Source organism: Lepidochelys olivacea (genome assembly GCF_965140295.1).
Source record: "Lepidochelys olivacea isolate rLepOli2 genome assembly, chromosome: 13".
NCBI classification, from domain to species: domain Eukaryota; kingdom Metazoa; phylum Chordata; order Testudines; family Cheloniidae; genus Lepidochelys; species Lepidochelys olivacea.
The window spans coordinates 73,639-100,963 of NC_140423.1; the positions used below are offsets into that span (position 1 = coordinate 73,639).

At 43.1% G+C, this 27,325-nt stretch overlaps 1 protein-coding gene across 1 annotated transcript; it reads left to right on the forward strand.

The window, feature by feature from the left end:
* On the forward strand, positions 1-25,508 carry LOC311529778 (protein-glutamine gamma-glutamyltransferase E-like). Its single transcript, XM_084645977.1, has 14 exons — positions 1-332; positions 1,998-2,110; positions 3,105-3,278; positions 3,521-3,760; positions 10,825-10,943; positions 13,380-13,508; positions 13,681-13,861; positions 14,406-14,541; positions 17,519-17,622; positions 17,711-17,953; positions 20,457-20,774; positions 21,901-22,064; positions 23,176-23,300; positions 24,587-25,508. Exons 2-14 carry the CDS (start codon positions 2,104-2,106, stop codon positions 24,744-24,746), a joined length of 2,100 nt encoding a protein of 699 aa, XP_084502103.1. The 5' UTR covers positions 1-332; positions 1,998-2,103; the 3' UTR covers positions 24,747-25,508.
* Positions 25,509-27,325: the final 1,817 nt, after the last annotated feature.

Here is a 27,325-nt window from a genome sequence, read left to right on the forward strand (position 1 = left end):
CATGATTCTCAATACTGGAATGTCTAGGGACAGAGAGAGAGGAGAGAGACAGAAAGGGAGAGGAGATGGACTGGATGGAATTTACAATAGCAGCAGTAAAGCATTGTGGTGAAATTCTCTGTGTTATGAAACAAGGAAAGAGGTACATGGAACAGCATCTTCAGAGCCCCACAACTGGAGGAAAGCAGGAACAAAACACTCTGAACCATTGTTGATAATGAGAGGGTGGAGCTGAGGTAGTAAAAATGACTGTAACTTAATGAACACTCTGAGTAGGAAGACAGTCGTCTTCCAGAGGGATTACAGAAAGCAACTACTGATGCTTTAGAGTGGTGAGTGACTGAAGGCACGGGATGGTTGTTGTCTGTTTCTGATTGGGGCTGCGGGTTTTTTTGTTTAAAAGTTTTTTAGTGTCTTGGTGAACACCACAGTTGGTGTTCTACAGTTGTCAATGAGGTGGATGGAGCTGAGGCAGAAAAATGTTATGTGACTTAATGAACAATGTGAGTAACAAACAGAAAGATTGAAAAATAAGAGTCATGTTCTAGAAACAGTATGGAAACTGGTGAAGGCACTACACTTCAAGTAGTGAGTGCCTGAAGGTCAGAACTGGTTGATGGCTGTTTGTCATCAGGGCTTGGTGTTGGGTCCAGGTAAACGTCAGAGTCTGTAGCCCTTGTGGATACAAAGGAGGGTGAATCTAAGGTGAGGAGGGGAAAAAATGACTGAACTCCATGAGCAGCAATCAGATGAGCTCAAGGGAGTTCCCAGTGGGAGTTTTGAGAGTTTGAATAGCCTGGCTCTGACCACTTACAAAAAAACAAGCAATCTTTGAAATCAAAATGTCAGTGGAGATACAGAATAGTCACAACAGAGCCATGCTTCCTGATGTGGAAAGTGGGCAATGTTCCTCTTTCTGAATCAAATCCAGAGGGCTAACCTGAATGCTGAAACTTGGTTCCTTTTTGGAGGATGAAGTAAAAAGGTTCAAACAGTAGTTGAAGCTTCTAGGAATATTAATTTTTATTGATCTAAGGGTTACAGTACTGATAAATAAAGAAAACTGCCCTCAACTTTGGAAGCCTCCTGGTTTCCTCCATATTCAAATGGTTCTGCATTTTCTGAATTCTAATCTACATCATCAGGCTGGTGCGTCCACTGGGAAATATGAAGTTAGCACCTTCTACTAAGGGAGATTCTCAACCATGGAGATATTTAAACAAGGAGATTTCTAAAAACAGTTTTGGGAAATCTTTTTATTAAGGTCTAACCTAGTCATTTAGTTACTACCTTAGCCAGGAAAATAATTACTGGGCTTTGTTCGGTTTCTTCCTAGGTTTTACTTTTTGAAACTAAAAACCAGACAGCTTTCTTGTTAAGTCTTTAATGAGAGCTGAGAAAAGGCTGTTGGAGCTGACAGGAGCCATTTCCCCACAAAAAATACTTTATTCCTTGTATCTAGAAGGGGTTGCATATTGCAATGATGGGTGCTATCCAAATATGAGACAGAAAATTGGATTGACAATTTCTAATTATTCCCAGAACAGATACAACACAGACAGAGCAGCAAATAGCTATAAATTACTCTAGGTGAAAATTCAGCATTGTACAGCAAAAGTAGCTTTTTGCAAACTATATATATATATATATTGCTGCTGCTAAACAAAAAAAAAAAAGTCACTCTTCAAGCAAGAAGTGACTCTGACTTCCATATGCCTCATATACCCCCACTCACTATTTCCTCATCCCTAAATGTGATTTATTCATGGCATACCTAGGATTCCCAGTAAGAAGTCCTACTTGTCAAAGTATCCAAGCAAATGTACTTCTTCTGAGTAAACAAATTCAGCATCTCTTCCCACAGTTACACCCCATGTTAATCAGGAAAATTGGCATTAGACTGACATAAATTATAGGAACTAGTTGATTGTATTTAACAAGTCTACAGGGATCAATTACAACTGCCAAGCACCTCGCCCACCTCTCTTGAATTTCAGATGACAGAAGCAGACTTTGATCTTTATTATTAAAGTGGATGAGATTTCCCTGGGGAATTAAGTAGAAGATATCTACAGTTCATACACACAGAGAGAGAGAGAGAGAATGGCAGGTGAGTTCAACATGTAATCTGAGTGTTCATCAGCATATTAATCATGTCCTTAAGAGTGTTTTCTTAAGAGGTATTTATTGGAAGTGTCTGCATAGATTGCTTATTTCAGAGGGCAGTTTTGCATTGTAATTTACAATTGCACTGCATTTTAATGTTGTTTTGTTATGACTGTCAGCTGTATTTGTGATCCTGTAGATTGTATGTAGAAACTAGGGTTTCGATTTACTGCTGCTATGCACCTTGTGTAATCATTTATACAAGTGCAAAGTGTGTGTAAAATACTACAAATCTGAATAGTAGTATTTTATACCTACTTTGCACTAGTGTAAATGACTATTCAAGGTGGAGGGCAATAGTGAATTGGGCCCTACGAAGAGGATTACATCTTCTAATTAGAGAGGTGAAAGAAATCAGTCCAATGCAGTTTTTAAAAATCCTAGGTTTCCCTCAGGAGACTATTCTGCAACCTAACTGTCAAGTTTTCCCAGCTATTCAGCCTAAATTATGTTCTAAATTCAACCTCTTTATGTAATCCTATTACTCCTTGTTATACCCCTTCCTTCATTTTTTAATATTGACAGTCCATCATCCTGTCCCCCTTTTCACCCCAGTTAGATAGTCCCTGAAGTGCTAGGAATCTGGTGTCAACAATTTCTGCTGCCTTGTCTGAAATGCCACCTGTTCATCCTTGTAAAGTGGGATAATGACAGAGCCAAATACTTTTCTTTTAATGACTTCATTATATGAAATGTGGAAGTTCATTAAACCATGTGAGATGAATGTGACAGAACACAACACAACAAGCTCTTCAAGCCCTGATTAACCATTGGGCTTAGGTAATGTACTAAACAATCTTCCCTTCAGTCCAACAATCCTCCAGCAGCAAAATCTCTGCTCCTTGACTTCTCCAGCCTTCTGCTGCCAGTGACTGACTTCTGCCTCTGGGAATTAAATATACTGGCTATTTCTTCAGCTCTTCTCTCTTATTTTACAGATCTCACGCCAACACAAATCAGCTGGCATCCTAAAGCCAACACTAGTGCACACCATACTGACAGATATGCCCGCACAGAGCTGACTGTGAGGAGAGGGCAGGTCTTCACCATCACCCTGTGGTTCAACAGGCCATGGCAGACGGAGGACAACTTAGCATTCGTCACAGAAATAGGTAACTCCTACAGAAACCCCACTAATCCCCCGTCACAGAGGATTAATCTTTCCCCATTTCAGGTCCCCTCTCATCTTGCTCAGAGACAAGTTCTTCCCCCTCACTCATTTCACTTTTGAAGCAGTGTGTCTCTAATGTGCTCATTGTAAGTGTGAGATCTGTACCAGTTCAGACCTCTGTCTGTGACCCACAAACAAATACCCATTCTTAAAAACACTGCTGTCTGTTGTTCTCTCTGCCAGGGCCAGCCCCTTCAGAGGCACATCACACCAAGGCCATCTTTAACCTCTCTGAGGTGGGGGCCAGTGGCTGGACTGCAGTTCAAGGACCCAGTGAGTCCAGCTACATGAACTTCTCAATATCCAGCCCAGCTAATGCAGTCATTGGACGTTACAAACTGAGCCTCCAGATCACCTCCGGCAACAAGGTCTCCTCCAAGTTCCTGGGGCACTTTGTACTGCTCTTTAACCCTTGGTGTTCAGGTAGGAACTGAGATATTTGCTCTTCAAGGTATTAATTAAATTTTATTGCTTTCACAGCATGCACAGTGAGCTCATGCCTCAGCCCTGCTTATTTAGAGTTATCGCAGGTAGCAAATTCAGCTATTTTAAACATTTTAAATATTTGTTTTGACTATGAAATATATCCAACCTCTGGGTGGTGAGTTCTAACTGTGTCAGTGAAATATCCAGCTGTGCAAGGTTGCCCTGTAGGATGTTTCTAGGGGACCCAGAACACCTGATTTCCACAGCCAAGAGAATGGTGAAAATCTGCTGAAAAAAATGCTTGTACCTGCCAAGGCCTGAGTTAGAGGCACTGTGATTTGTTGTAGAAGTTAATACCTTCACATACTCCTAAATGTAAGTAAAGGGCCCAGCACTTCCTACATCCTTCACAGACTGTGCTGGCCGGGTGAAGGCTGGGCCAGTCAGAATTCCTACATACCCTGAAGGTGTGTGACATGAAGGAGGCCAGGGTCCTGTGCTTCCCCACTTCTTTCACAGTGGATTGGGAAGGGTACAGCTCTGCTTCTCCCATTTTGCACCTCTGTAGAAATGAAGAGCCCTGAGATCAGGTTTTGGGCAAATAAGTGATGATGGAACGGTAAAATTTAAGGCCTGAGTTAGTCTCCTAATTTTAAGGGAATTATCCCTAACCACCCAAGCCACTAACCCCCAGTGTAAAGGGAGAGGAACAAGAGAAATGACTGCAGAATTAGCAACAGCTTCCTCCTCTAATTACAGAGCAGCAGCCCTCACATCAGTAATTAGGGTTCTGAGTCAGAGGCCACCCCAATGAATGAGTCAAGACCAAAAAACCTACTAATTAGCTCAGAATGCCTTGCAAGGCACCATAATAATAATTAATGAATAATACTTAGGACACAGAGGCTGTGTCTACACAGAATTTCCCAGGGAAAAGGCTTCTGCACAGCTACCTGAAACACTACCTGCTAGGTAAGTATCTGGACTGGTGGAAACAAATCTGCAGGTACAGAACAACCTGTTTGCCTGCAGTGCAGACACTGTGGCGAGCCACTGCTCAAAGTGGGTGCTGGGGCAGCAGTGGTGGTGGCAGGCTGAGTCTCATTGTTGCTGGTTGAAAATGGAAAGATGGAGAGGAAAAAAATGTGGCTCTCCCATTTCTGTTGTCCCAGTTTAAACCCTAGGGTTTGGAAGAGCAGCTCCCCAAATCAGGGTATCAGAGGGTTCTGAGGCAATGGCCAGATAAGGGGGAGCCCTAACATCAGGCAGCATGACTATTACCTAGCTTCCTAATATTCCACCCTGTTTAACAACAACTCCCTGGTGCCAACACAGGGAACGGCTCCTGCCTGTGGCTGTGCGATACCACTGAAGCAAGTACCACTACTGAGAGGAAGTGGAAAAGGAAGATTCAAAACAGATTTTTTTTGTTCTTGTTTTAGTCTCTGTAACTGAAGTGCTGAGGTGCCAGGAAGAGCGGCACAATGGAAATGAGTAAATAACGGTCACACTCCAGGCAGGTGCTCACATAATCCCTGCCCTAAGCACAAGAGCTGTCTCAGCCATGCTGTGTGAACAATTTATCCGCAGCAAACGCAGCCCATTTCAGTTCGTAATGCGTAGATCACTCCTTGGCACAGTTTGCAAGGCCTTACACCCACCTTGATGGCATTTGTTTTTACCTACAACGTGAGAACTGTTGGACCTCATATCTGATCAATTCTAAAATTTCTGGGAATGTTCTAGGCATCAATGGGCAGAACCCTATTGATTTGGGGTTGGGGAAAGGGGGGAGATTGGAAAACTGAAAGGGGGAAAATGGGAGACATGGCATCCCTGCAATTTGTTTAGCACAGCCACGGACTCAAGCACCTCTGTAACTGTCTGTTCACGGAAGAGCTGGTTGATGGCTCCCATTAACATCTGCCAGCAGAACAATACCCCTAACTCTGCTCTGAGGTAACAGGGGAACATACTCCCTGGGCAAAAGTGGGGATATGGGCTAAATGTGCACACACAGAGCCCCTGCTATGCAAGGAGAATGGGGAATAGAGGTGCACACATGCAAGGGAGAAGGGGGATCCTGCTGTAGAAGAGGGCACACTGAAACCCTAGCAAATAGGAGTGGGGGACCATGGTATGGAGAAAGTGGTACACAGAGAGCCCCTGGCTTAGGGGATAAGGGGAATGGAGTGGAAAAAGGTGGCATAGAGCTACTGACAGTAAGGAACTGAGGGGTACACACAACCCCACCATAAGGGTTACTGGGGGAGTTGCAGGGAGTCCCTGAAATAGAGGGGTGTGGGATGGTGGCTCACAGGGAGTTTGTGGGAGTAGAATGGTGGGATGCAAGGAGCCCCTAGGAGCCCAATGAACTTTGCTCCAGCAGCTACAAACCCCTACTATTTAAAAAACAATTCTGAATATCAAACTTTTTCCAGCATACTTTGGCTTTTGGGTGTATTTGATAGTCAGTGCGGGCGACTGGTCCCCAAAGGCAAATGGTACTGTTTTTTACGTGACTGGTTGGTGACAGGTTGGAGGTGGAAGGAGAGGGCACTAGTGCAGAAAGCCGCAGGGAGCTGTAGAAGGCCTGGAGATTCCTATGGTGCTAACTTTAGAACTCCATATTGGCAACCAGCAGCTGCCACAGTGCAGTGTACAGCACAGGCTGAAATCAGGGGGTGGGAGCATAGCTGCTCCTACAGATCAGTTTTATTTTTTATATCACTTGGTTTTTCACATTAGTCTCTCTTCACCTTCTACCACCCTCACTTCCCTACAAAGACAACAAATACACAATACCTATGCCAGCACTGATGAGGCAAATATGCCTGTTTACATATGTGCATTTATATAAACTATTCCCCAAAAATTTGTAAACAGAAAACCATTGTACCAATGCTCACGGAAAAGCAAGCCACAAGTGCTGCAAACAATTCAGAATTTGACTAAATATTCACACACAAGAAAAGTTCATCCCTAATTGCCCCGTCATTGAGTGCTATTTTAGCAAACGTGAACACACTAACCTATATTGCCTATTAAAAATGTACATTAACCATCCTGTGGCTCTCAAAGCCTCAGTGGAAGAACTCTCCAAGTGCCATGCCACTGCTGAGGAGCGATGGTAACATGAAAGTAGACAATCATACCCCCTTTGGCTGAGACTGGGGCATGGCTGAGGTTCCAAACAGGACTGAGGTGGTGTTGGTTGTCTGAGGAAGCAACTGAAGGATATAATTTCCTCTTCTTCATGAAATGGGTGTCCATCATTAGTTCAAATTTGCAATGTAGGGGTCTGATTAGATTAAGTGTTACCAGAAGATCAGGTAGTAGCAAGGCAACAGCCATCAGGAAATAGCAAGGACTTTTACATTTACATATGGCCAGGAGGTTAAGACTGTTTCTCTGAATGTAGATCTTGCAGCTGTCATCCAGACCTTTGTTACCTTGAGGTTAGACTACTTCACCACACACTATGGCTATGTCTACACTACAGATCTTACAGTGGCACAGCTGTATGGCTGCAGCTTCTCTGCTATAAGATCTCCTGTGTAGCCTCTCTATGTCAACAGGAGAAAGCTCTCCTGTCAGCACAATTAAGCCACCCCCAATAAGCGGAGGTACCTGATCGCCCGCCGACATAGAATCATAGAATATCAGGGTTGGAAGGGACCCCTGAAGGTCATCTAGTCCAACCCCCTGCTCGAAGCAGGACCAATTCCCAGTTAAATCATCCCAGCCAGGGCTTTGTCAAGCCTGACCTTAAAAACCTCTAAGGAAGGAGATTCTACCACCTCCCTAGGTAACGCATTCCAGTGTTTCACCACCCTCTTAGTGAAAAAGTTTTTCCTAATATCCAATCTAAACCTCCCCCACTGCAACTGGACATAACGCTGTCCATACCGGCACATCTGTCGGTGTAACTTATGTCAGGCAGGGGGGTGTGTTTTTCATACCCTGACCAAAAAAAGTTTTACTGACAAAAGTGCTAGTATAGACATAGCCTATATGGGTTATATCTTAAACCCACTTGGAAACTGAGGCCAGTGTAGAATTCAGCAGCTCAATCATTAAAGCGGAGTATCATGCAATGAAGCACTGTGCTCCAGCGCTCTATGATCTGTTCTGGTTGTCTACTGTTTTTGTGGTGGAAGTAAAGATGTTGGTATCAATCTATACATCCACAAATGGCTTAAACACTACCTTCGAGATGCCTCTCTCCCCAGGTTATACTGCTGCAGTTGCAATCAACAGAGACTCACAAGTTGGAGCCCCTTGGTATAAATGAAAAGAGCTACTAGCAAGGTGTTCTTTGTGAAGCCCCCTCAACTTTGCAACTTGTTCCCCCTCTTGGTCCTAAAATAGCCCCAGACCTTCAGGACATGTTGCAAAGTTCACACCTATTTGATAAAGGTGGGGAGAACCATGAGGGTAGGAAAGAATTGGAAAAGGTGAGGATTCTTGTAGTCTAATTTAACTGGTTTACTGAGTGTCAAGGGAGAAGGGATTGCTGCTTAGTCATAATGAAGGGAAGGGAACTTTTTATATGGGTTTTAAGTTTTGTTAAGGATACTTCTAATGAATGGAAAGGTGGTCTTTATATTTGCATAAATTTAAATAAATCAATATGTGGAGGGTTGGCTCTATAACAGTAATTTATGGCAGCAAAATATTAGACACAAAATGTTCAGTAATTGTCTGGGTGACTGCAAAAAGACAGGGAGATTTGGTTTACACTGAGCATATGCTCAACAGGGAGGAAAAAGTTGGGAAGCAGTAATCATGAAAAAAGACCTCAGGTTGATAGTAGACATCAGACAAGATATGAATTGTTGCACTTTGGCTGCAGAATAAAAACACAACCCTAAACATGTGCATGCACACATCACAGGGCAGAAAGGTCATCATCACTCTGCATGTAGCTCTAGTGTAATTATAGCTGGAATGCAGGAGAAGGCTGGGACAGGGGGTTGGGGTGAAGGAGGGGGTGCAGCCTCTGGGAAGGAGTTTGGGTGTGGGCGGGAGCTCAGGGCTGGGACAGGGGGTTGGGGTGCAGGCTCCGGGAGGGAGTTTGGGTGCTGGAGGGGGTTCCGACCTGGGGCAGGGGTTTGGGGTGCAGAAGGGGGCTCAGGTTTGGGGCTCCAGGTGGTGGTGCTTACCTCAGGGGCTCCCAGAAGCAGCTGGCATGTCCAGCTCCTAGGCAGAGGGGCCTGGGGCTCTGCACACCACCCCTGCAGCTCTCATTGGCTGTGATTCTCAGCCGATGGGAGCTGCGGAGCTGGTGCTCAGGGCAGGGGCAGCATGCAGAGCCCCTGTGGCCACTCCTGTGTCTAGGAGCCGGACATGCCAGTTGCTTCCAGGAGCCGCAGGGAATCTGCCTTAGCCCCGTTGCACTGCTGACCATACTTTTAGCAGCCCGGTCAGCACTGCTGACCGGAGCAGCCAGCGTCCCTTGTCGACCGAGTGTTCCAGTCGAAAACTGGATGCCTGGCAACCCTAATGTGGTATGCAAGGATATAACCAAGGAGCCATGAAGTGAAATTAACAGAGGAAACATTGAGGCTGGGTCTACACCTAACATTTAGGTTGTCCTAGCTACATTGCTATGAAAAATTTCATGCCCTGTGCAATGTAGTGACCTAACTCCCACTGTAGACACACCCGGCAGACAGAATAATTCCTCTGTCAGTCTAACTACCACCTCTCAAGGGAGTGGATTTACCATAGTGACAGAAAATCCCTCTCGCTGTAGTCAGTGCTCACACAGTTGTGTAGCTGCAGCTGTGGCATGGTAGCACTGGTAGTGTAGTCTTATTCTCAGACGGGATATCAGAGTAAAACGATTCTGACACTGATGTGTCTCAGGCAAGGGGAGTCCCAGTGCTGGGATTTTTAAAATTGGACTGGACACATCACTAGGAAATGTACAATAGGGAACAATACTGCCCTTAAAATAATACAGGGTCTTTTCCATCCCTAATTTCTACAACAAGGCAGAAGAATCCAAAGAAGCAACTTGGGCTCTTTTTCTGCATCTTCACTGCTGCAACGTACAGTGAACTCTAAGGTGCAACATGAAAATCTGGGATAGTCCCATGCAACTTGAGTTATTTTTATTAATTTTCTCCCACCACATACTGGACAACATACCCACACTGAACTGTACAGATTCAGGGATTCATAACAATGAGATGTGATCTTCCTGCTAATAGATCCACTTACTCAGACAAACATGGCTTTGGCTGAAGTTTATCATCAGTGTTGTTGCCAAAGAGGCCTAGAGCTCACAGAATGCCACACAGGTTACATCAAGGGAATGAAAAAGGTTTACCTGGCTTTGAGCTTATTGAACTAATTTAGAATGTGCCCTCTTGAAAGGAATGGAAATCTCTCTAGGTATGACCTATTTTCATAACCAATTTTTACCGTTGCCTAAGGTAGTTTTTAACCACCTATTTGCTAGCCAATATAGCAAATAAGAAATGTGCTTGTTAGATAAAATGTGATTGGCTCTGCTATTTGAATAGCAAGTTATGAAACTGTAACCAAAACCAAAAGAAAGAAAGAAATAGGTAGACATGATGGAGTGAAGCTTTTCATAGTTATGCAAAGAGAAATAATGGAAAATGACTCACAAATGAGCTTTGTGCTGCCCATAGATTGGAAATGTATTGGTGGGGGGGAGACGTGGATCTTGCAGGGGTACAGGAAATGTTAACCACAGAAATGACATTAACATATGACTGGATAATGTAAATATGTAATCAACTGCAAAATGTAATGGGAAAGTAAAATACTCTAAACAAGCAAGATCTAAAACACCAGGATCAAGAGAGAGAAAGTTGGAACATAAGTGAGCTGCAACCTTTCTCCCTGGACTTGGTCAAGTATTAACCCTTTTTGTAGAGAGTGCTGATTAATCTTTGATGTATAATCATTGATGAAGAAATTGATTGAGCTTGGTCATGTGATCTCTCAATCAATAAGCTACACTGAACCCTCTTACAATGTCCTCAGTTATAGGTGCAACAGCACATCTAACTTTGGGCTTTCAGGTGATGATGTCCACATAGCTAATGAAGATGCAAGACAGGAATATGTTCTGGATGAAAATGGAATCATCTTTATTGGAAATGCCAACTATATTGAAGCTAGAGGATGGTACTATGGGCAGGTAAGAACATAAGAATGTCCATACTGGGACAGAACAATGGTCCATCTAGCCCAGCATCCACTCATCCGACAGCGGATGATGTCAGATGGTACACCAGGAACGAACAGAACAGGGCAATCTTCAAGCAATCCAATCCCTTTTGTCCAGTCCCAGCATCTGGCAGTCCGAAGCTTAGGGATGGTAACAGGATGGTGTTGCATCCCTGACCATCGTGGCTAATAGCCATTGATGGACCTATCTTCCATGAAAGTATCTAATTCTTTTTTGAACCCTGTTATACTTTTGGCCTTCTCAACATCCGCCGGCAATGAGTTCCACAGGCTGACTGTGTGCTGCATAATGAAGTACTTCCTTTTGTTTGTTTTAAACCTGCTGCCTCTTAATTTAATCAGGCAACTGCTAGTTGCTGTGTTATGTTAAGGGGTAAACGAGACTTCCTTATTCATGGTCTCTGCACCATTCATGATTTTATAGACCTCCATCATATCCCTCCCACCCCAGCCAACTCTTTTCCAAGATGAACAGTCCCAGTCTTTTTAATCTCTCCTCATACGGTACCTGTTCTGTACCCTTAATCATTTTGTTGCCCTTCTCTGTACCTTTTCCAATTCTAAAATCTTTTTTGAGATGGGACAACAAGAACTCCATGTAATATTCAAGGTGTGGGCATAACATGGATTTATACAGTGGCATTATGATATTTACTATTTTATTATTTATCCTTTTTCTAATGGTTCCTAACACTGTTAGATTTTTTGACAGCCACTACACATTGAATGGATGTTTTCAGAGAACTATCCACAATGACTCCAATATCTCTTTCTTGAATGGTAACACCTAATTTAGACCCCATCATTCTGAATTATAGTTGGGATTATGTTTTCCAATATGCATTACTTTGCACTTATCAACATTGAATTTCATCTGCCATTTTGTTGCCCAGTCACCCAGTTTTGAGAGATCCCTTTATAACTCTTCACAGTCTACTTTGGATTTAACTATGTTGAGTAGTTTTTTATCATCTGCAGGATGTCCTCTGGAGCCTTTTTAAAAAATTGGCATCACGTTAGCTATCCTTCAGACATCTGGTACAGAAGCTGATTTAAGTGACAGGTTACATACCACAGTTAGTAGTTCTGCAATTGTATCAACTATAGGAGATGTACTTGGGAACTCAGGTCTTTATCCCACTTTTGATTTCATGTTCTCTTATCCACATTTGTCTCTTTGGTATCTGTACCTGTTTATTTAGGGCACTATGAGGGGAGTCAGGATATTTGCTTTATTTCCAAGAATATCTTATGCTTCTGACTATGGTTTTATGTATGTCAATTCTGCTGTTCAGTGCAGCTATAAGGAGGACAAAGGAGCCCCAATCCAATATTAATGAATGCGCTCAGCATCATGCACAGGCAGAAGTTTTGCCTGAGAGGAAGGTACATAGCTAAGCACCTCATCAGCAAACTGAGGATGATACTTATACACGTATCTTATTAGACACCCATTCTTCACTCACTCACTCACTCACTCACTCAAGAGAGCAGGGTGAAAAAGGGATGGAGTGTAAGTCAGCAGGTGCAAAGGAAGCTGGTGAGCTGGGGAATTAAACCTTGCATTCATTTCAGAGGATTACATCCCGAGTTTAAAACTCTCTGAATAGCCTCAGCTCACAGTTTCATTGGAGGACAATAATGTTGCCCTCGCTGCAGTGCATCACACAAGAACTTGCAGGAAGGGACAGGTTCTTCCTAACATTCTATTCCCTTGGGCTTTATCAGTTTGCTTGCCTTAGCTTGTAAGGCCTTTGAGGCAAGGACTTTCTCTGTGTTATATGTTTATGTAGTGCCAAACACCAGGGTGCCCTGATCCAGATTACAGCCCATAGGATACGAATACAGATCTAATCAATACAATAATTTGCCTTGCTTGAATTATCTTTGGAGCAATACAGTTCTACTGCACCAGTTCATCCCTGGTGTAACTCTATTGAAACAAAACAGTTACCAGGATGAATTTGGCTTATTTTGATTATACCATACTTCTCCAGTCTGGTATCATAGAATCATAGACTATCAGGGTTGGAAGGGACCTCAGGAGGTCATCTAGTCCAACCCCCTGCTCAAAGCAGGACCAATCCCCAATTTTTGCAGCGGATCCCTAAAAGGCCCCCTCAAGGATTGAACTCACAACCCTGGGTTTAGCAGGCCAATGCTCAAACCACTGAACTATCCCTCCCCCTCTATTATGTCCTGTCACTTAGCCAGTATAGCAGCTGTGTGCGCTGCACTCCAGCCAGAGGGCTTTGTGTACCTCCAGTCCCAGTACATCTTTATGTTTGGATTTCTGAGAAAGAGGAAGCTCCTGGGGAGTTTATCTTCAAATTCTGTTTGAAAAATTAACTCTCTCTTTACAAGGCTTTGTCTCTTCTGGTTACAGTTCCAAGATGGCATTCTAAATACCTGCCTTACCATGCTGGATCTGAGCCTGTACTGTCGTCAGGACCCAGTCACCGATGCGTTCCACAGAGGAGATCCTAAATATGTGGGGCGGGTGATCAGTTCAATGGTAAGGAATGGGTTATTTGCTCTTGGTTTCAAACATACCTACCAGCAAAAAGCCGTAGCTGCATAGTGGAACTCAGCAAAGTTCAACAGAACCATCTGTGTGTGAATAATGTGACTGAAGAACTTGACACAGGACTTCTCCTTTTGTTAATTCTATGTCTTTAATATTTTAGATCAACGGGAATGATAATGATAACGGGGTGCTGGAGGGAAGCTGGGATGACAATTTCTCTGAGCATGAAAACCCATCCAGATGGAATGGTAGTGTGGTGATCCTCAGGAAGTGGCATCAAGAAAATTACAAGCCTGTCCAGTACGGCCAGTGCTGGGTTTTTGCAGGAGTGATGTGCACAGGTACATCTTAGAAAAAATAATGCTACTGAAATGGAGGTGTTCTGTAACCTCCATCACTTCACGAGCCTATGAGTACACTAGAGCTGGAAGGGGTAAACTTCAGCATGGGGAGACACACCCACGCCAGCTCTGACCAAGCTAGTGCGTTAAAAATAGAAGTTAAGCCCTGGCAGTGCAAGCATCAGGAAGGGGCTAGCTACCCTAAGTACAATCCCATCTGATACCCTAGATATGTACTTAGGGCAGGTAGCCCCTCACGCCAATGCATCTACACTTCCTTTGGCACACTAGCTTGATCAGAGCTAGCATGGGTATGCCTTCTTGAGCTGTCATTTGCACCTTCTAGCTCCTGTGTCAAGATACCCTACAAAACACAACATGACTCACTCAACACTCGGAAACAGCGCTTCAAACACTGTGAAAATGCTGATGAGTCACAGCCAGTGAAACTAGTTGGTCTGGAGTGGCTGAGAAACAGGGTGTTTAGCATTTAAACATTTTCAATAAGACAGTTGGAGCATTTCTGTATATTTGTGTGTTTCAGTCCTGAGATGTTTGGGGATTCCAACTCGTTTGATTTCAAACTTTAATTCTGCCCATGATGCGGATGGAAACCTGAGTATTGATAAATACTATGACAGTGCTGGAAAGTGCCTTAACATCAGCAGAGACTCCTCATGGTAAATATAAAAGCTTCTGTATCTCAGCAACACTTAGAGATAGGGCATCAGTTACCACAAAAGCAATGTGGCTCTGGCCTCTGTGCTAGTAAATACAGCGCAGCAGCAGCACAGACCTGATGGAAATCAGAGAATCTTCATATAAAAAAAAAATAACCTGATAAAGCAGTTTCCAGATTGGAAGGAAACTGTACACTGAGCTACTTTGCTCTTGATTTAACAGTATCTGGTTGTCCTTTGGCAAAAAACCCAAAGGACTTGAAAATTAGCAGTAATTTAAGAAGTTTAAGATTTCATATATATATGAGATAAGTAGGGGCATAGCGAGCAGATCGAGGGACGTGATCGTCCCCCTCTATTCGACATTGGTGAGGCCTCATCTGGAGTACTGTGTCCAGTTTTGGGCCCCACACTAAAAGAAGGATGTGGATAAATTGGAAAGAGTCCAGCGAAGGGCAACAAAAATGATTAGGGGTCTGGAACACATGACTTATGAGGAGAGGCTGAGGGAACTGGGATTGTTTAGTCTGCAGAAGAGAAGAATGAGGGGGGATTTGATAGCTGCTTTCAACTACCTGAGAGGTGGTTCCAGAGAGGATGGTTCTAGACTATTCTCAGTGGTAGAAGAGGACAGGACAAGGAGTAATGGTCTCAAGTTGCAGTGGGGGAGGTTTAGGTTGGATATTAGGAAAAACTTTTTCACTAGGAGGGCGGTGAAACACTGGAATGCGTTACCCAGGGAGGTGGTGGAATCTCCTTCCTTAGAAGTTTTTAAGGTCAGGCTTGACAAAGCCCTGGCTGGGATGATTTAATTGGGGATTGGTCCCACTTTTGAGCAGGGGGTTGGATTAGATGACCTCCTGTGGTCCCTTCCAACCCTGATATTCTATGATTCTATGATTCATGCTCCAAATCTCTCACCCACCAATCTCTTAAAAAAAAAAAAATCTTGTTCCTGCCCATGCAGTCACATGCAATTCTGTTTCTCTCATGCTCTTAACAGGTTTACTGATGTAATGACCTCTTGTCATCACACATCTATGCTTCAGTCTTCTTCACTGGACTATTGGGTCTCCTCCGGTGAATAGGTGACCAAAGTTTGTTGACCAACCTTAAAATTAGGCCTTCCCCTTATGGGAATAAGCAACACAAAAACCAGTCCAAAAACAAACAACTATCTTCCAGCCCTCCCCAGGTTCAGTAGTTCCGTCTTGTTGCTAAAATACCAGCTCATGCCCAGAATTACCAATAGCTAAGTGTTCAAAAATTATGAGTCTGGGCCCAAAAAGTCATGGCACTAGTTTAAAAATCATGTTGTGTTGTTGGTTTTTTAAAAATACATTTTGGATTCATTTTCAACTGCCTTCTGGTTTCTGAGCCTTTAGACTACTCACTTCATGTTTTCCAGCTTTTCTCTACAATTAGTTGGGCTAGTTTGTTTTTGTTTTTTTTTAAATGAAAGTGGAGATTCTCAAGATTCTCACACAACCAATTGACTCCATCATGTGGGGCTTTAAGAAAAACACCAGATATCACAAGACTCACAATAAAATTTTAAGAGTTGGCAACATTTCTTGGCTTATTCCTTGCACCAGTAGTCTGTTTATTGCTGGAGGGCATAACGCAGTAGTCTTTTGCCCTCCCTGGACTCAGTCAGTGGTCCTTTTGTTCTCACCAGGACTAATTGGTTCCTTACCCTGATAATACAGGATTGAAGGGGATTGGGTCTTCCTCTTTCCTTCCCTTCTGAAATTCCCCATCCTGAGGCCCCTGAATAAAATTAGAATTGGAAAAGGTACAGAGAAGGGCGACAAAAATTATTAGGAGTATTGAACAGTTTTCTTATGAGGAGAGATTAAAAAGATTGGGACTGTTCATCTTGGAAAAGAGACAACTAAGAGGGGATATGATAGAAGTCTATAAAATCATGAATGATGTGAAGAAAGTGGTATTTATCCCTTCACATAACACAAGAACCATGGGTCACCCAATGAAATTAATAGACACCAGGTGTAAAAACAAACATAACAAGTACTTTTTCACACAATGCACACTCAACCTGTGGGACTCATTGCCAAGGGATGTTGCGAGGGCCAAAACTATAACTTGGTTCAAAAAAGAATTAGATAAGTTCGTGGAAGATAGATCCAACAATTGCTAGTAGCCAAGATGGTCAGGGACACAGTCCCATGCTCTGGGTGTCCTAAGCCCCTAAGAGGGGGATGGATCACTCTATAATCACCTGTTCTGTTAATTCCATCTTAAGTACCTGGCACTGGCCACTGCGAGAAGACATGATAGTGAGCTAGATGACCCAATATGGCCATTCTTATATTCTGTGTTCTTAACTGAGCTGTCAAGCCCCTACCAGTGCTATATTGCCTCCAGTCTTTCCTTTTTGCTCTCACACCTTTCAAGGTCCTTTCTGTGACCTGTCTCCCACAGACTACAGCCCCATTTCTGAGCTCAGCATTTCTCTCACTCTCTCGACAGGGAACACCTTCCCTAGGTTTCACCGTCTAGTGCTGCAGGTGCCTCCTTCTCCCTGCAGGTTTCCCTTACAGCCCCTCCTGGACCAAGGTTTACCCAGCTTCCTTAATTGAGAGCCACCCTCCAGGTCATGTTTCCACCTGGAGACTCCCTAACTGAGCTACAGATGCTTTCTTATATAGTCCTAATAGCCACACGACTCCTCTGGGTCACTGTCCCTCCGAGGATGCCCTTTCTTAAAGGCTGAACCCCAGTAATACCCAGATAGTATCATTTTCCCTTAGGGAAGCCATCATGTTCTGTTACAATCCCAAGAGACTCAATGTTACATCTCAGCAACACCTTAAAAGCATCACATTCCATTCTTGTGCCCAGAGTGGTAATATGTAGGTCCTCCGAAGGATCTCTTCATAGTCCCATCATTAGACAGATTGGCTGGATTTCTGCCCTTCTTTTGAACCGCACCTCTGTTCATTCTCACCTTCAGGGATTATCATGTCTGGAACGAAGTTTGGTTCATTCGAAGAGACTTGGGAACACCATACAGTGGATGGCAGGTTCTAGATTCAACTCCGCAAGAGCAAAGCAAAGGTAACAGGTAAAGTTCCTCTTATGAAGTTGTCCCTTTGCTGAGACTCAAAGTGCCTAATAAGGTTGCTGATTTTTCTTCATGCCCTAGGGATATTTCAGTGCGGTCCTGCTTCTGTCAGAGCCATCAAAGAAGGTGATGTAGACTTGGACTATGACACCCGATTTGTGTTTACGGAGGTGAATGCTGACTGCAACCAATGGATTGTCTACAAAGATGGAACCAAAAAAAAAGTGTATTGTGACACTGAGAGAATTGGCAAGGCCATCAGCACCAAAGCTGTGGGCAGTAATTCCCGAGTGGACGTCACTAACAATTATAAATATCCAGAAGGTAAAGGCAAACTATCACAATGAATTTCCTCTTGGGTTCTCAGGACTGGAGGGTTAGGACTGGTTGCATATTTTGGTTTAATCACTTCTCTGCTTCATTTGGAACAATATTCCTGGCAATACTGTTGTCAGTCTTGCTTCATAAAACAATGGGTACCACATTCATGGTGTGTGCTGGATGGAATCTTTAGCAGGAAATGCACTGGCCAATATTCTGCAGTACATCATTTCATAGGTACATTTTGCCACTCAAAGCAAACCAGCAATTAAAATTTCCTGAAAACCGAAGTAAAAAAAATGATTGTAGAAGACACCACTAATATCCTTGAAACTGAGTCCCATCTACACTACCAGCTACATAAGAAATCTCTAGACCTCTCTGTGCCACCAAGGCACTGGCTATGTCCAGGTTCCACTCATGCTATTAGCTATGACAGGAACTGGATCTGCACAGGCAGTCGCATGCACTAGCTACATCCTGAAATTCTGAGGGTTCCACAGGAACATCATTCTACTTGTTTCCATTGGTCATTAATTCTGCTTTACAACTGGGACAATTCCATGGTTTTCACTTTGAATGAGCAAAGTTTAACATGTTAACTACTGTGATATGAGGAGATTCAGATGGGTAAATACTTGTTTCAGTTCCTCAGTCACGCTTCCACCCTGTAACTTCACCAGATCCTCCCTGCTAGCCCCTTTTCTCCCTTTCCTCATCAGAAAGATGTCCCCGCCACTCCCCAACACCTCATACTTCCTACAGCAATATCCCGTCTTCTCGGAGTGAATCATCCCTCTTTCTCCTTGCCTGCCTACCTGTAGCCAAGGGCTCATTTTCCCCTCTGACTCCCAGACACTCCTGTGCACATTCACTCTTGGCTGCCCTGTCTCCACCTTGCGGTTCTGGCCTGATAGATGGATGGAGAATTAGTAATGGGCGTCAAGTTGCATTTATTCATATTTTAATATCCCCAGTCCCCCACAAAACACTGTCTTCTAATTCGCAAAAAGAAAAGGAGTACTTGTGGCACCTTAGAGACTAACCAATTTATTTGAGCATGAGCTTTCGTGAGCTACATCCGATGAAGTGAGCTACATCCGATGAAGTGAGCTGTAGCTCACGAAAGCTCATGCTCAAATAAATTGGTTAGTCTCTAAGGTGCCACAAGTACTCCTTTTCTTTTTGCGAATACAGACTAACACGGCTGTTACTCTGAAACCTGTCTTCTAATTGTGGCCTGTGTAACCACATGTTCGTATCACTTATACCCTCATCCTCCCTCCAAATGTTTGTTACACCCACTTGTTTCATCTTATCTTAAATACAGTTGTTAAGTGATTCAGGTCAGGGACTGTCTTAACAATGTTTTTCTACAGCCCAGTGGGGCACTGGTCCTGACTGAGGCCTCTGGGGACTACTACAATACACATTACAAACAATAATAGAGCACAAGCAGGACACCAGCATGGATTTTCCCCAGTGGAGAGATGGAGTCAAAACTACTCCCGACAAGAGTCTGAGCCTTTCTTTGCTCCGTGCTGCTGTGAACCTCCTTGACTTCCAGCAGCAACTACCCCCTCAGAGTTACAAACCCCCAGAAAACAGTCAAGCATTTTCATCTGAGGAACTACTCAGATTTTTAAGGATTAAAACTGTATTAAACTAAATGGAAACAGATTTAAAATCTGAGTACGTGTCATCCCCCACGTAGCTTGTATCATAAATGTTGTCATTTGTCTACCTGATCGCTCTGGAATACTGCAATTAGAAGTTTATTTGTCACAAAATACAGTTCAGTTTATTCATGGCATGAAATGCTCATAGGATGAACATTCAGACTGGCAAGAAATGCTGCGCTGAGCTAAGCGGGGCAACTTTTTTCTGCTACCTGGCTTTTATGATTTTAAATCATGCTGATGCTATGACATCAGTGATTTACAGACACATTTTCTGAAGTTGCCATTGATATTGGGTGCTTTAGTGTCCAGATACCCGACTTCAAACATCTAGAATCTGATCTTTCACAAGTGCTGAGCACCTAAAGCATGAACTGAAGTTAATGGGAGCTGGAGGTGCTCAGATAAAAGCATCCTGAGTTGAGCACCTAAAATCAGTGGTCATTTCTGGAAATTTGCTCAGGATGTTTTTAATGCAACCATAAATAGTGTAGAAGTTAGTTATCAGAAGGGCCTGCAGAGTTACAGAGCAAAGTCCTATTGCATACTGTGGTGAAAGACAGGAGACAATAGGAGCCCTATGGACCAGCAATTAGCAGGAAGACAAGGTGCTTCATTTTAGTGACTGTTATAATTTCACTGTATCACAAATACTTAGATGTGCAAATCCCAGATCCAGGGAGCTACAATACAAATGGGATCTGCAGGTACCTCAGGTTGGTGGGTAGTGCAGAGCTGGTATACTGGACTCTCTTTATAACCTTAACCTAGGAACTGTGTAATGGAAACATGGCTATGAAATTTACTGATGTTTCCCTTTCACCCAGGCTCTCACGAGGAAAGAGAGGTGTATAAAAAGGCCTGTGCCAAGGCACGTGGATCACACCTCACAGAAAGACTCTCAGAAGCTCCTAATGAGGGATCATCAGAAACAGTTAGAAAACCTGAGGTCTCTGGGGTATTCAAGCTAGTTGAACCCCCTGTGTTTGGCAAAGATATCAACCTAATCTTAATTCTCACCAACCTGTCCTCTGAATATAAACCTGTAAAGGTGAACCTGAGTGCATCAACCATCCTGTACACAAGGAGAGCAGTGGCAGAGATCTTGCAGGCAGCCACATCTGTTGATCTTGGTTCTAAAGAAGGTAACTTTTCACATGATTGGACAGTCAACAAAACCATGTTCTTAAACTGAGAAAATAACTATTCACAGTCAAAAGGACAGGAGAAAGATACACCAAATGCATATCTATATCAGCTTTGCAATTCTTGCAAAATTGCCGAGGAACAAAATCTGCTTGTCCATCCTTTACTAGTATGACGATTATAGTGTTAAAAAAAAAAAAAGATGAATTCCTCTCTGTGGTGGGCTAATCATAGGATATCAGGGTTGGAAGGGACCTCAGGAGGCCATCTAGTCCAACCCCCTGCTCAGAGTAGGACCACTCCCCAATTTTTGCCCCAGATCCCTAAATGGCCCCCTCAAGGATTGAGCTCACAACCCTGGGTTTAGCAGGCCAATGCTCAAACCACTGAGCTATCCCTCCCTCAAATTGGTCAAAGTATTTCAAGACTAGGCTATGTTCTCTCTCTCAGTCAACAGGGATCACTGAAGAGAATCTAACAGAGGAGGGTGTACATGCAGTAAAAACAAATTAGGATACAGTAAAAGTTTCAGCAAAGCTCCATGTCTCCTTAACGAGGTTAGGGTTAATAAAACAAGTGCAAGATATTCAGAACTTCTTCATCCCAGAGGGCTGCAGATGGAGAAGCTATTCTTTTTCCATACATAGCAGAAAAACTGTAAGGAATGAGACAATGAGGAAGGGGATTGGGCAGGGACCTTGTGATAATTGGCCCAATCTTTCACCCAGTCAGCAGAGGTAAAATCTAGAAAAGGATACATGGAGGGATAGACCAAATATCTTACCCAGCCAGTTGTCAGTAATATAAGGACAGGTATACAAATAAATGTAGAGGGCCAAATTCTGCTTTCAGTTTCACCAGTGTACTCTCTATTGAAGAGAGTAGGGTTAGATTGAGGAAGCAAAATGGAATTTGTACCAGATAGCAGAACTGTCTGCAGCAGCCAGCAAGGAGTGATGCAGAGCAGGGGCTTGCAGGCAAGAGATTCACATGGAACCAAGCATCCTCTGTCTGTGCCATCCTGTAAACACATACTACAGAGAAGACAAGACTAAAAACAAAGTAACCCGGGGCATCTGTGAAATTACTGGAGTCTGATACTTTCCAAATATGTTTGCATTTCAGAGAAACAGATTCAGTTAAAGATCTCTTATGCCCAGTATGAAAAGTCCCTGACTGATGATAAGAAGATCTTAGTGACTGCCTTGTGTGAAGTCATGCACACACAGGAGGCAAAGATGTTGGTGGAGAAGACCATCACTTTAGAGTCTCCAACCATCTTCATCAAGGTAAAGAGCTGTCTGCCTGCTGCCCATAATGGAAAGCAAATGGAAGAGTTCTCACAGAGTCCTGTGGCTAGAGCTCAGCCCAGAAGATGGGCTGTTTGCCAGAAGCTGGGAACAGGTGACAGGGGATGGATCACTTGATGATTACCTGTTCTGTTCATTCCCTTTGGGGCACCTGGCATTGGCCACTGTCAGAAAACAGGATACTGGGCTAGATGGACCTTTGGTCTGACCCTGTATGGCCATTCTTATGTTCTTATGGGAATTCTAGGATCAAGTGTGAAAATCCAAACCAAGTTTTCCAAAAGTGGCTACTGAGTTCTTGTTGCCCAGCTTGAGAAACCTTAAGATGTCAAGCTGGGAATGAAAAGATCAGAGGCCACTTTTGAAACTTTGCCCTGACTCTCTGTGTTTATTTACCACTTGTGTTTTCTCTTCTGTAGTAAAAATGTATCCAGGCACTTTCCCTACCAAGTCACCTTCCAAGTCAAGTGCCATCAGATCATTTGTTTTGGATTAGTTATAAATTTTTCATTCTTACTTTAATTATTGTAGCTTTCTGGCTGCTCTCAAATGACATTGCCCTGTCCTGAAATAGACTTGGAGCCTGAATTCACACTAACATGAAGACTGATTTATACTATTTTGCATCTTTAATCACTATCAAGAGCATGTTCAGTGCTTATTGTACTACAGAAAATCAGGCAGCAAACTAAAGGACAAACTGATTTAAAAAGACATGTTTGAGTAAATGTTTGAGGTTCCTTGAGTAAATCTGAGCCTCAAATCTTTTAAAATATATACATTTCCCTGCCTCCACTCAACTGCACAGCTAATACCAGCCCAGCTTCAGCACCAAGAAAAGGCAGGAAAGGGGAGATGCACATCAACCAGAAGTTAAATTCCATAGTTCTACCTATAGCCCATCCATCCCCTGAAGGAGAAACATGCTCTGCCCACACCTGCATTATGTCTGCCACTCCATTCCTGGGAGAGTGTCTGAACCTCCTGAAAAGGTTTACACCGTTGACTGTTCACAAGTAAATGTCCTGCAAGGGGGGAAGGGGAGAGCATAAGAACTGTGAATCATCAGAAATGTTTGTCCCCCATTTAGATTCCTGCACAGGTTGTGGTGCACAAGCCTGTTACTGTAGAGATCTCATATGCCAATCCTCTCCCAGAGCCAGTGAGGGACTGTGTGGTGCTGGTGAAACTGATGAATCAAGAGGTCAAGATAGAGTAAGTAAAAGGGGTGTCACCTGTCTATCACTTTTGATAAAAGACTGACAGAGTCCTGACCTTGGTATCTTGGTGAGCAAGACTTAGAACATTTACATTCCATCTTCAACATGCATTTTAAACTAAGTATGAAACTGCAAGTCTTAGGAAATACGTATGAAGAACAATGCCCAGATCTGCTGGATGTGTTCTCAGTGTGCCATCAGGTCTTGAACATGTGACTTTGAGGTTTTCAGTCCATCAGGAATCTTTAGTGCAACACACGAAACAGAAGTAAAATTTTAGGAGATTTCCCATTTTCAGGTGAAATTTATTTGTTATTCTTGACTTTTTGTTTAAAAAAATTGAAGAGGAAGTGTGGTGGAACAGGTTGGCGAGTCTTCAGCGAGGCACCTAGAGCAGGGCTTTTTAGTTCTGCTTTTAAATATGTGGGAGCTACTCAGATAGTACAGTGATGAGTCCAAAATACAGTAGATAGATAAAAGCCTGCCATAGCTTTCTTCCTCCCAGCATAAGCAAGCAGGGTTGCTTTGGCTTCCCTTAAAATAAATAAATATTGGTGAGTGGGAAGCTGGGGAAAAACGTGCCTTTGCAGAATGCCCCGTTAATTATTGTTTTGCCGGGCATTGTCTTTTTGAGCTCTTCAGTGAGGAATCCACAATGTTCAATATTCCATACTGGGTCTAACAGCATGTTTTACCATGAGCTGGTCTGGCTTATGCTTCCGGTGGGAACTATAAAAGTCCCCTTACTAATCCATAGGGGTCTGCAAAATGAAATTCCACAGAGGGTCCCTGGAAGCTATTGCCTCTGAATTATCAGCTCAGTTCAGGGGAAAGAAAAAAAACAAAGCCCACCACACGTCAGCCCTAGGCGATGATAATGGGGTGTCAGTAACGCATGACAACTGGAGGGGCTCTTTAAAATATGAGTTTTTGCCCATTTTGAGGACCCAAATCATCAGTCTCAAACCTGGACAGTTGACAGCTCTGTATTGCATCTAAATATGGAGATATGCAGTAGCACTCTCCGCCCTCTCATCTCTTTCCCTTTATAAATCTAGCATTTCTTATTGCTTCCTGATCCACACAGGAGCCTTGAGTCCCAACTAATTCCCAGGAAACAGGGCTGCCCCTCAGATACTTCAAATCGTCTCTTTGGTGTGACAGTTGTAGGTGGCTTTGCTTTTCCTTTCCACTTTAGCTTGTTCCTTGGGCCTCTCTGGGATACATAATAGGAGGGTTTCCTATCTGAGCCTGAACTCACTGATGTTTTCTTTGTTTTAGTGTGGCACCACTGGGACCCAAGGAGCGATCAAAGATTTACTTAGAATTCACACCCCACAGAAGTGGTGCGATGCAGCTGCAGGTGGACTTCTCTTGTGACAAGTTTGCCTATGTTAAGGGATTTGAGACCATCGATGTGGCCCTCGGTCAGTTGCAATAGTTGTAATGTCTCTGATCACAGAGCCAATCCCCTATTTCTACACTAGCATTAAAAAGCATTTTTCCCTGCACAATCATAGTGATGACTGTAAATTAGTACATTTTCATTCTGAATGTCCTTGTGAAGTGCAATGCAGGAAAATAGCTCATCTCTCTGCATTACAACAACAGGATGACTCTCTTGCTTCCACAATATTTCCTTGTCTAATCTCAAATATCTCTATTTGTGTTTCTTTTTCGCCTCTCTACTCTGCAACTCTTGTCCTAGAACAAATGCAACAACATAAAGTACATCCTGTGGGATTCTCTCCTGCCTCAGGTGAATTGAGAGTGACAGAGTTAAACAATGATAATATTACAATATTCCTAAGGGGATGGGGGTTGTATTTGCTTCAGTGTTTTACTGACTTTATACATTGACTCTTTGCGTTAAGATTGGTCAGAACATTGGCTTTTCCCATAGGTGTTTAATTACAGTTACAGTCTGGTTGTGATTTAATCCCAATTTGTTAGCAATTAATAAAACTTTCAAAGAATGGTTTCAATGAAGTATAATTTCCTTGTAATGCCAGTGATATTGTGAATTATGTATCCCACAGAAATAGCATGGGAAACTCAAGGTGTTGAGGGTTCCTTTTCCCAGATTTTACAAATTAATCAGTAATGGAATATTTTTGCCAGTGCCTACTTCATTTCTGTACTTTTGTGCTATCCTACTACCTCTATATCTGCATAATAAGTTACTGCACCATGATAAACTTTGTCAAGCAAAACAAAATGTAAATTAGTATTTTCTTCAAACTTCCTGTCTGACCTCTAAGAATGAGAAAGACAAACATTACAATCAATTTGAGGCTGGAAAATCAATTCTGGGGACCTGGAAAAGCAAATCCAGGACACTAAGCATTTCCATAATCCATGCAATACACCTATCACGTGTTCCCAGTCAGCCACAGAAGCATTTGGAGAAAGAAACCAAAGATATCACCACCACAAACTGAGAATTCTTGTGCATGTCAGGGTCGTGCCCACTCATAGAACAGAGTTGGGGGTATGACCCATACACATTTGACACAGTCTAATTTTAGGGCAGCATGCTGTGACCAAGAAGTGTCTAGGGGTGTAGAAATTAAAGTCTTGTATTTACATGCAAAATCCAGTGTTATTTCCTCCCCACCCCACCCCCCAATAAGCTGATCACAGTTACACAAGCAGCACACTACAGCCAGGCCAAAACGTCAAATGCATACTTTTGCTCGTACTTGACTTGCATATGTAATCACCACTGCACACTTCAATGAGGGTGTTTGCATTCACAAACCTCAATTTAAGCCACCTTTACAGTACCCTGATCCTGGCACTGCAAAACACAGGGTCAAGTCCTGAGGCACAATTTAAGGGCAGCCTCAAGGGTTCTCTAAATTACACAAGAGACAGTGGCCCTTTAAGGGCCCATATGGCAACTGGGGTATCATGAGGTGGACATAGCTGCTGTTGGATTTGCTCTCCTTACATCAGGGTGTGAAAGAAGGTAGATAAGAACTGCTATGCCAACCCAACCAGTTCAACTAACCATCCATTTAAAACTGCGTTGTCACTGGAGCATTGCAAAGCAGCCTTAACAGGGCCAAAAAGCTGAACCAAAGAGTTGTAACAAGTTTGAGTAGATTAATCAAGTTTCAGTTGTTTGTTAGAATCATAGAGTATCAGGGTTGGACGGGACCTCAGGAGGTCATCTAGTCCAACCCCCTGCTCAAAGCAGGACCAATCCCCAATTTCTGCCCCAGATCCCTAAATGGCTCCCTCAAGGACTGAACTCACAACTCTGGGTTTAGCAGGCCAAAATTATCTGATGTGATATAATCCCACTGTTTCTTCAGTTGGTCACAGAGTCTTTCAGGAAAAAACTGGTTTAGCAGAGACAAGATCTACATTTGTGTGTGTGAAAAATAAGACATCAAAGCAGCAAAAGGACACAGACTATTTTTTTCATTTATAAGCACCCTTGAAATTAATACGGAAGACAAGAAAAACCCAGGACAAAGATACCAGATACCTAGAACAGTGTGACAGGAAGCTCCCCTAGTTCTTCCCCTTTGAATTTGATCACATTGTACTGAAATCTCATAACAGCTTCATTCCAGGATGAGTTGCCAGCTTTTGTTTTTAGTTAATTCTTGAGACGGGAAAGATGAAAGGACCAGAGGAGAGAAATACAAGGGTCATTAGTGTAGGCAGTGCTTACTCACTCAGGAAAAACAGCTCTGCTTTCAAAAGCTTTCTCCAGGGCAAAGGGCCAAACAAACTGGAACTAAGGCCTGGTCTACACTACAAGTTTATGTTGGATTTAGCAGCATTAAATCTGAATTAACCCTGCACCTATCCACACAACAAAGCCATTTTCTCGATATAAAGAGCTCTTAAAACTGATTTCTGTACTCCTCCCCAACGAGGGATTAGCACTGAAATCGACATCGCCATTTCAAATTAGGGTTAGTATGGACGCAATTCGAAGGTATTGGCCTCCGGGAGCTTCCCACAGTGCACCATTGTGACCGCTCTGGACAGCACTCTGAACTC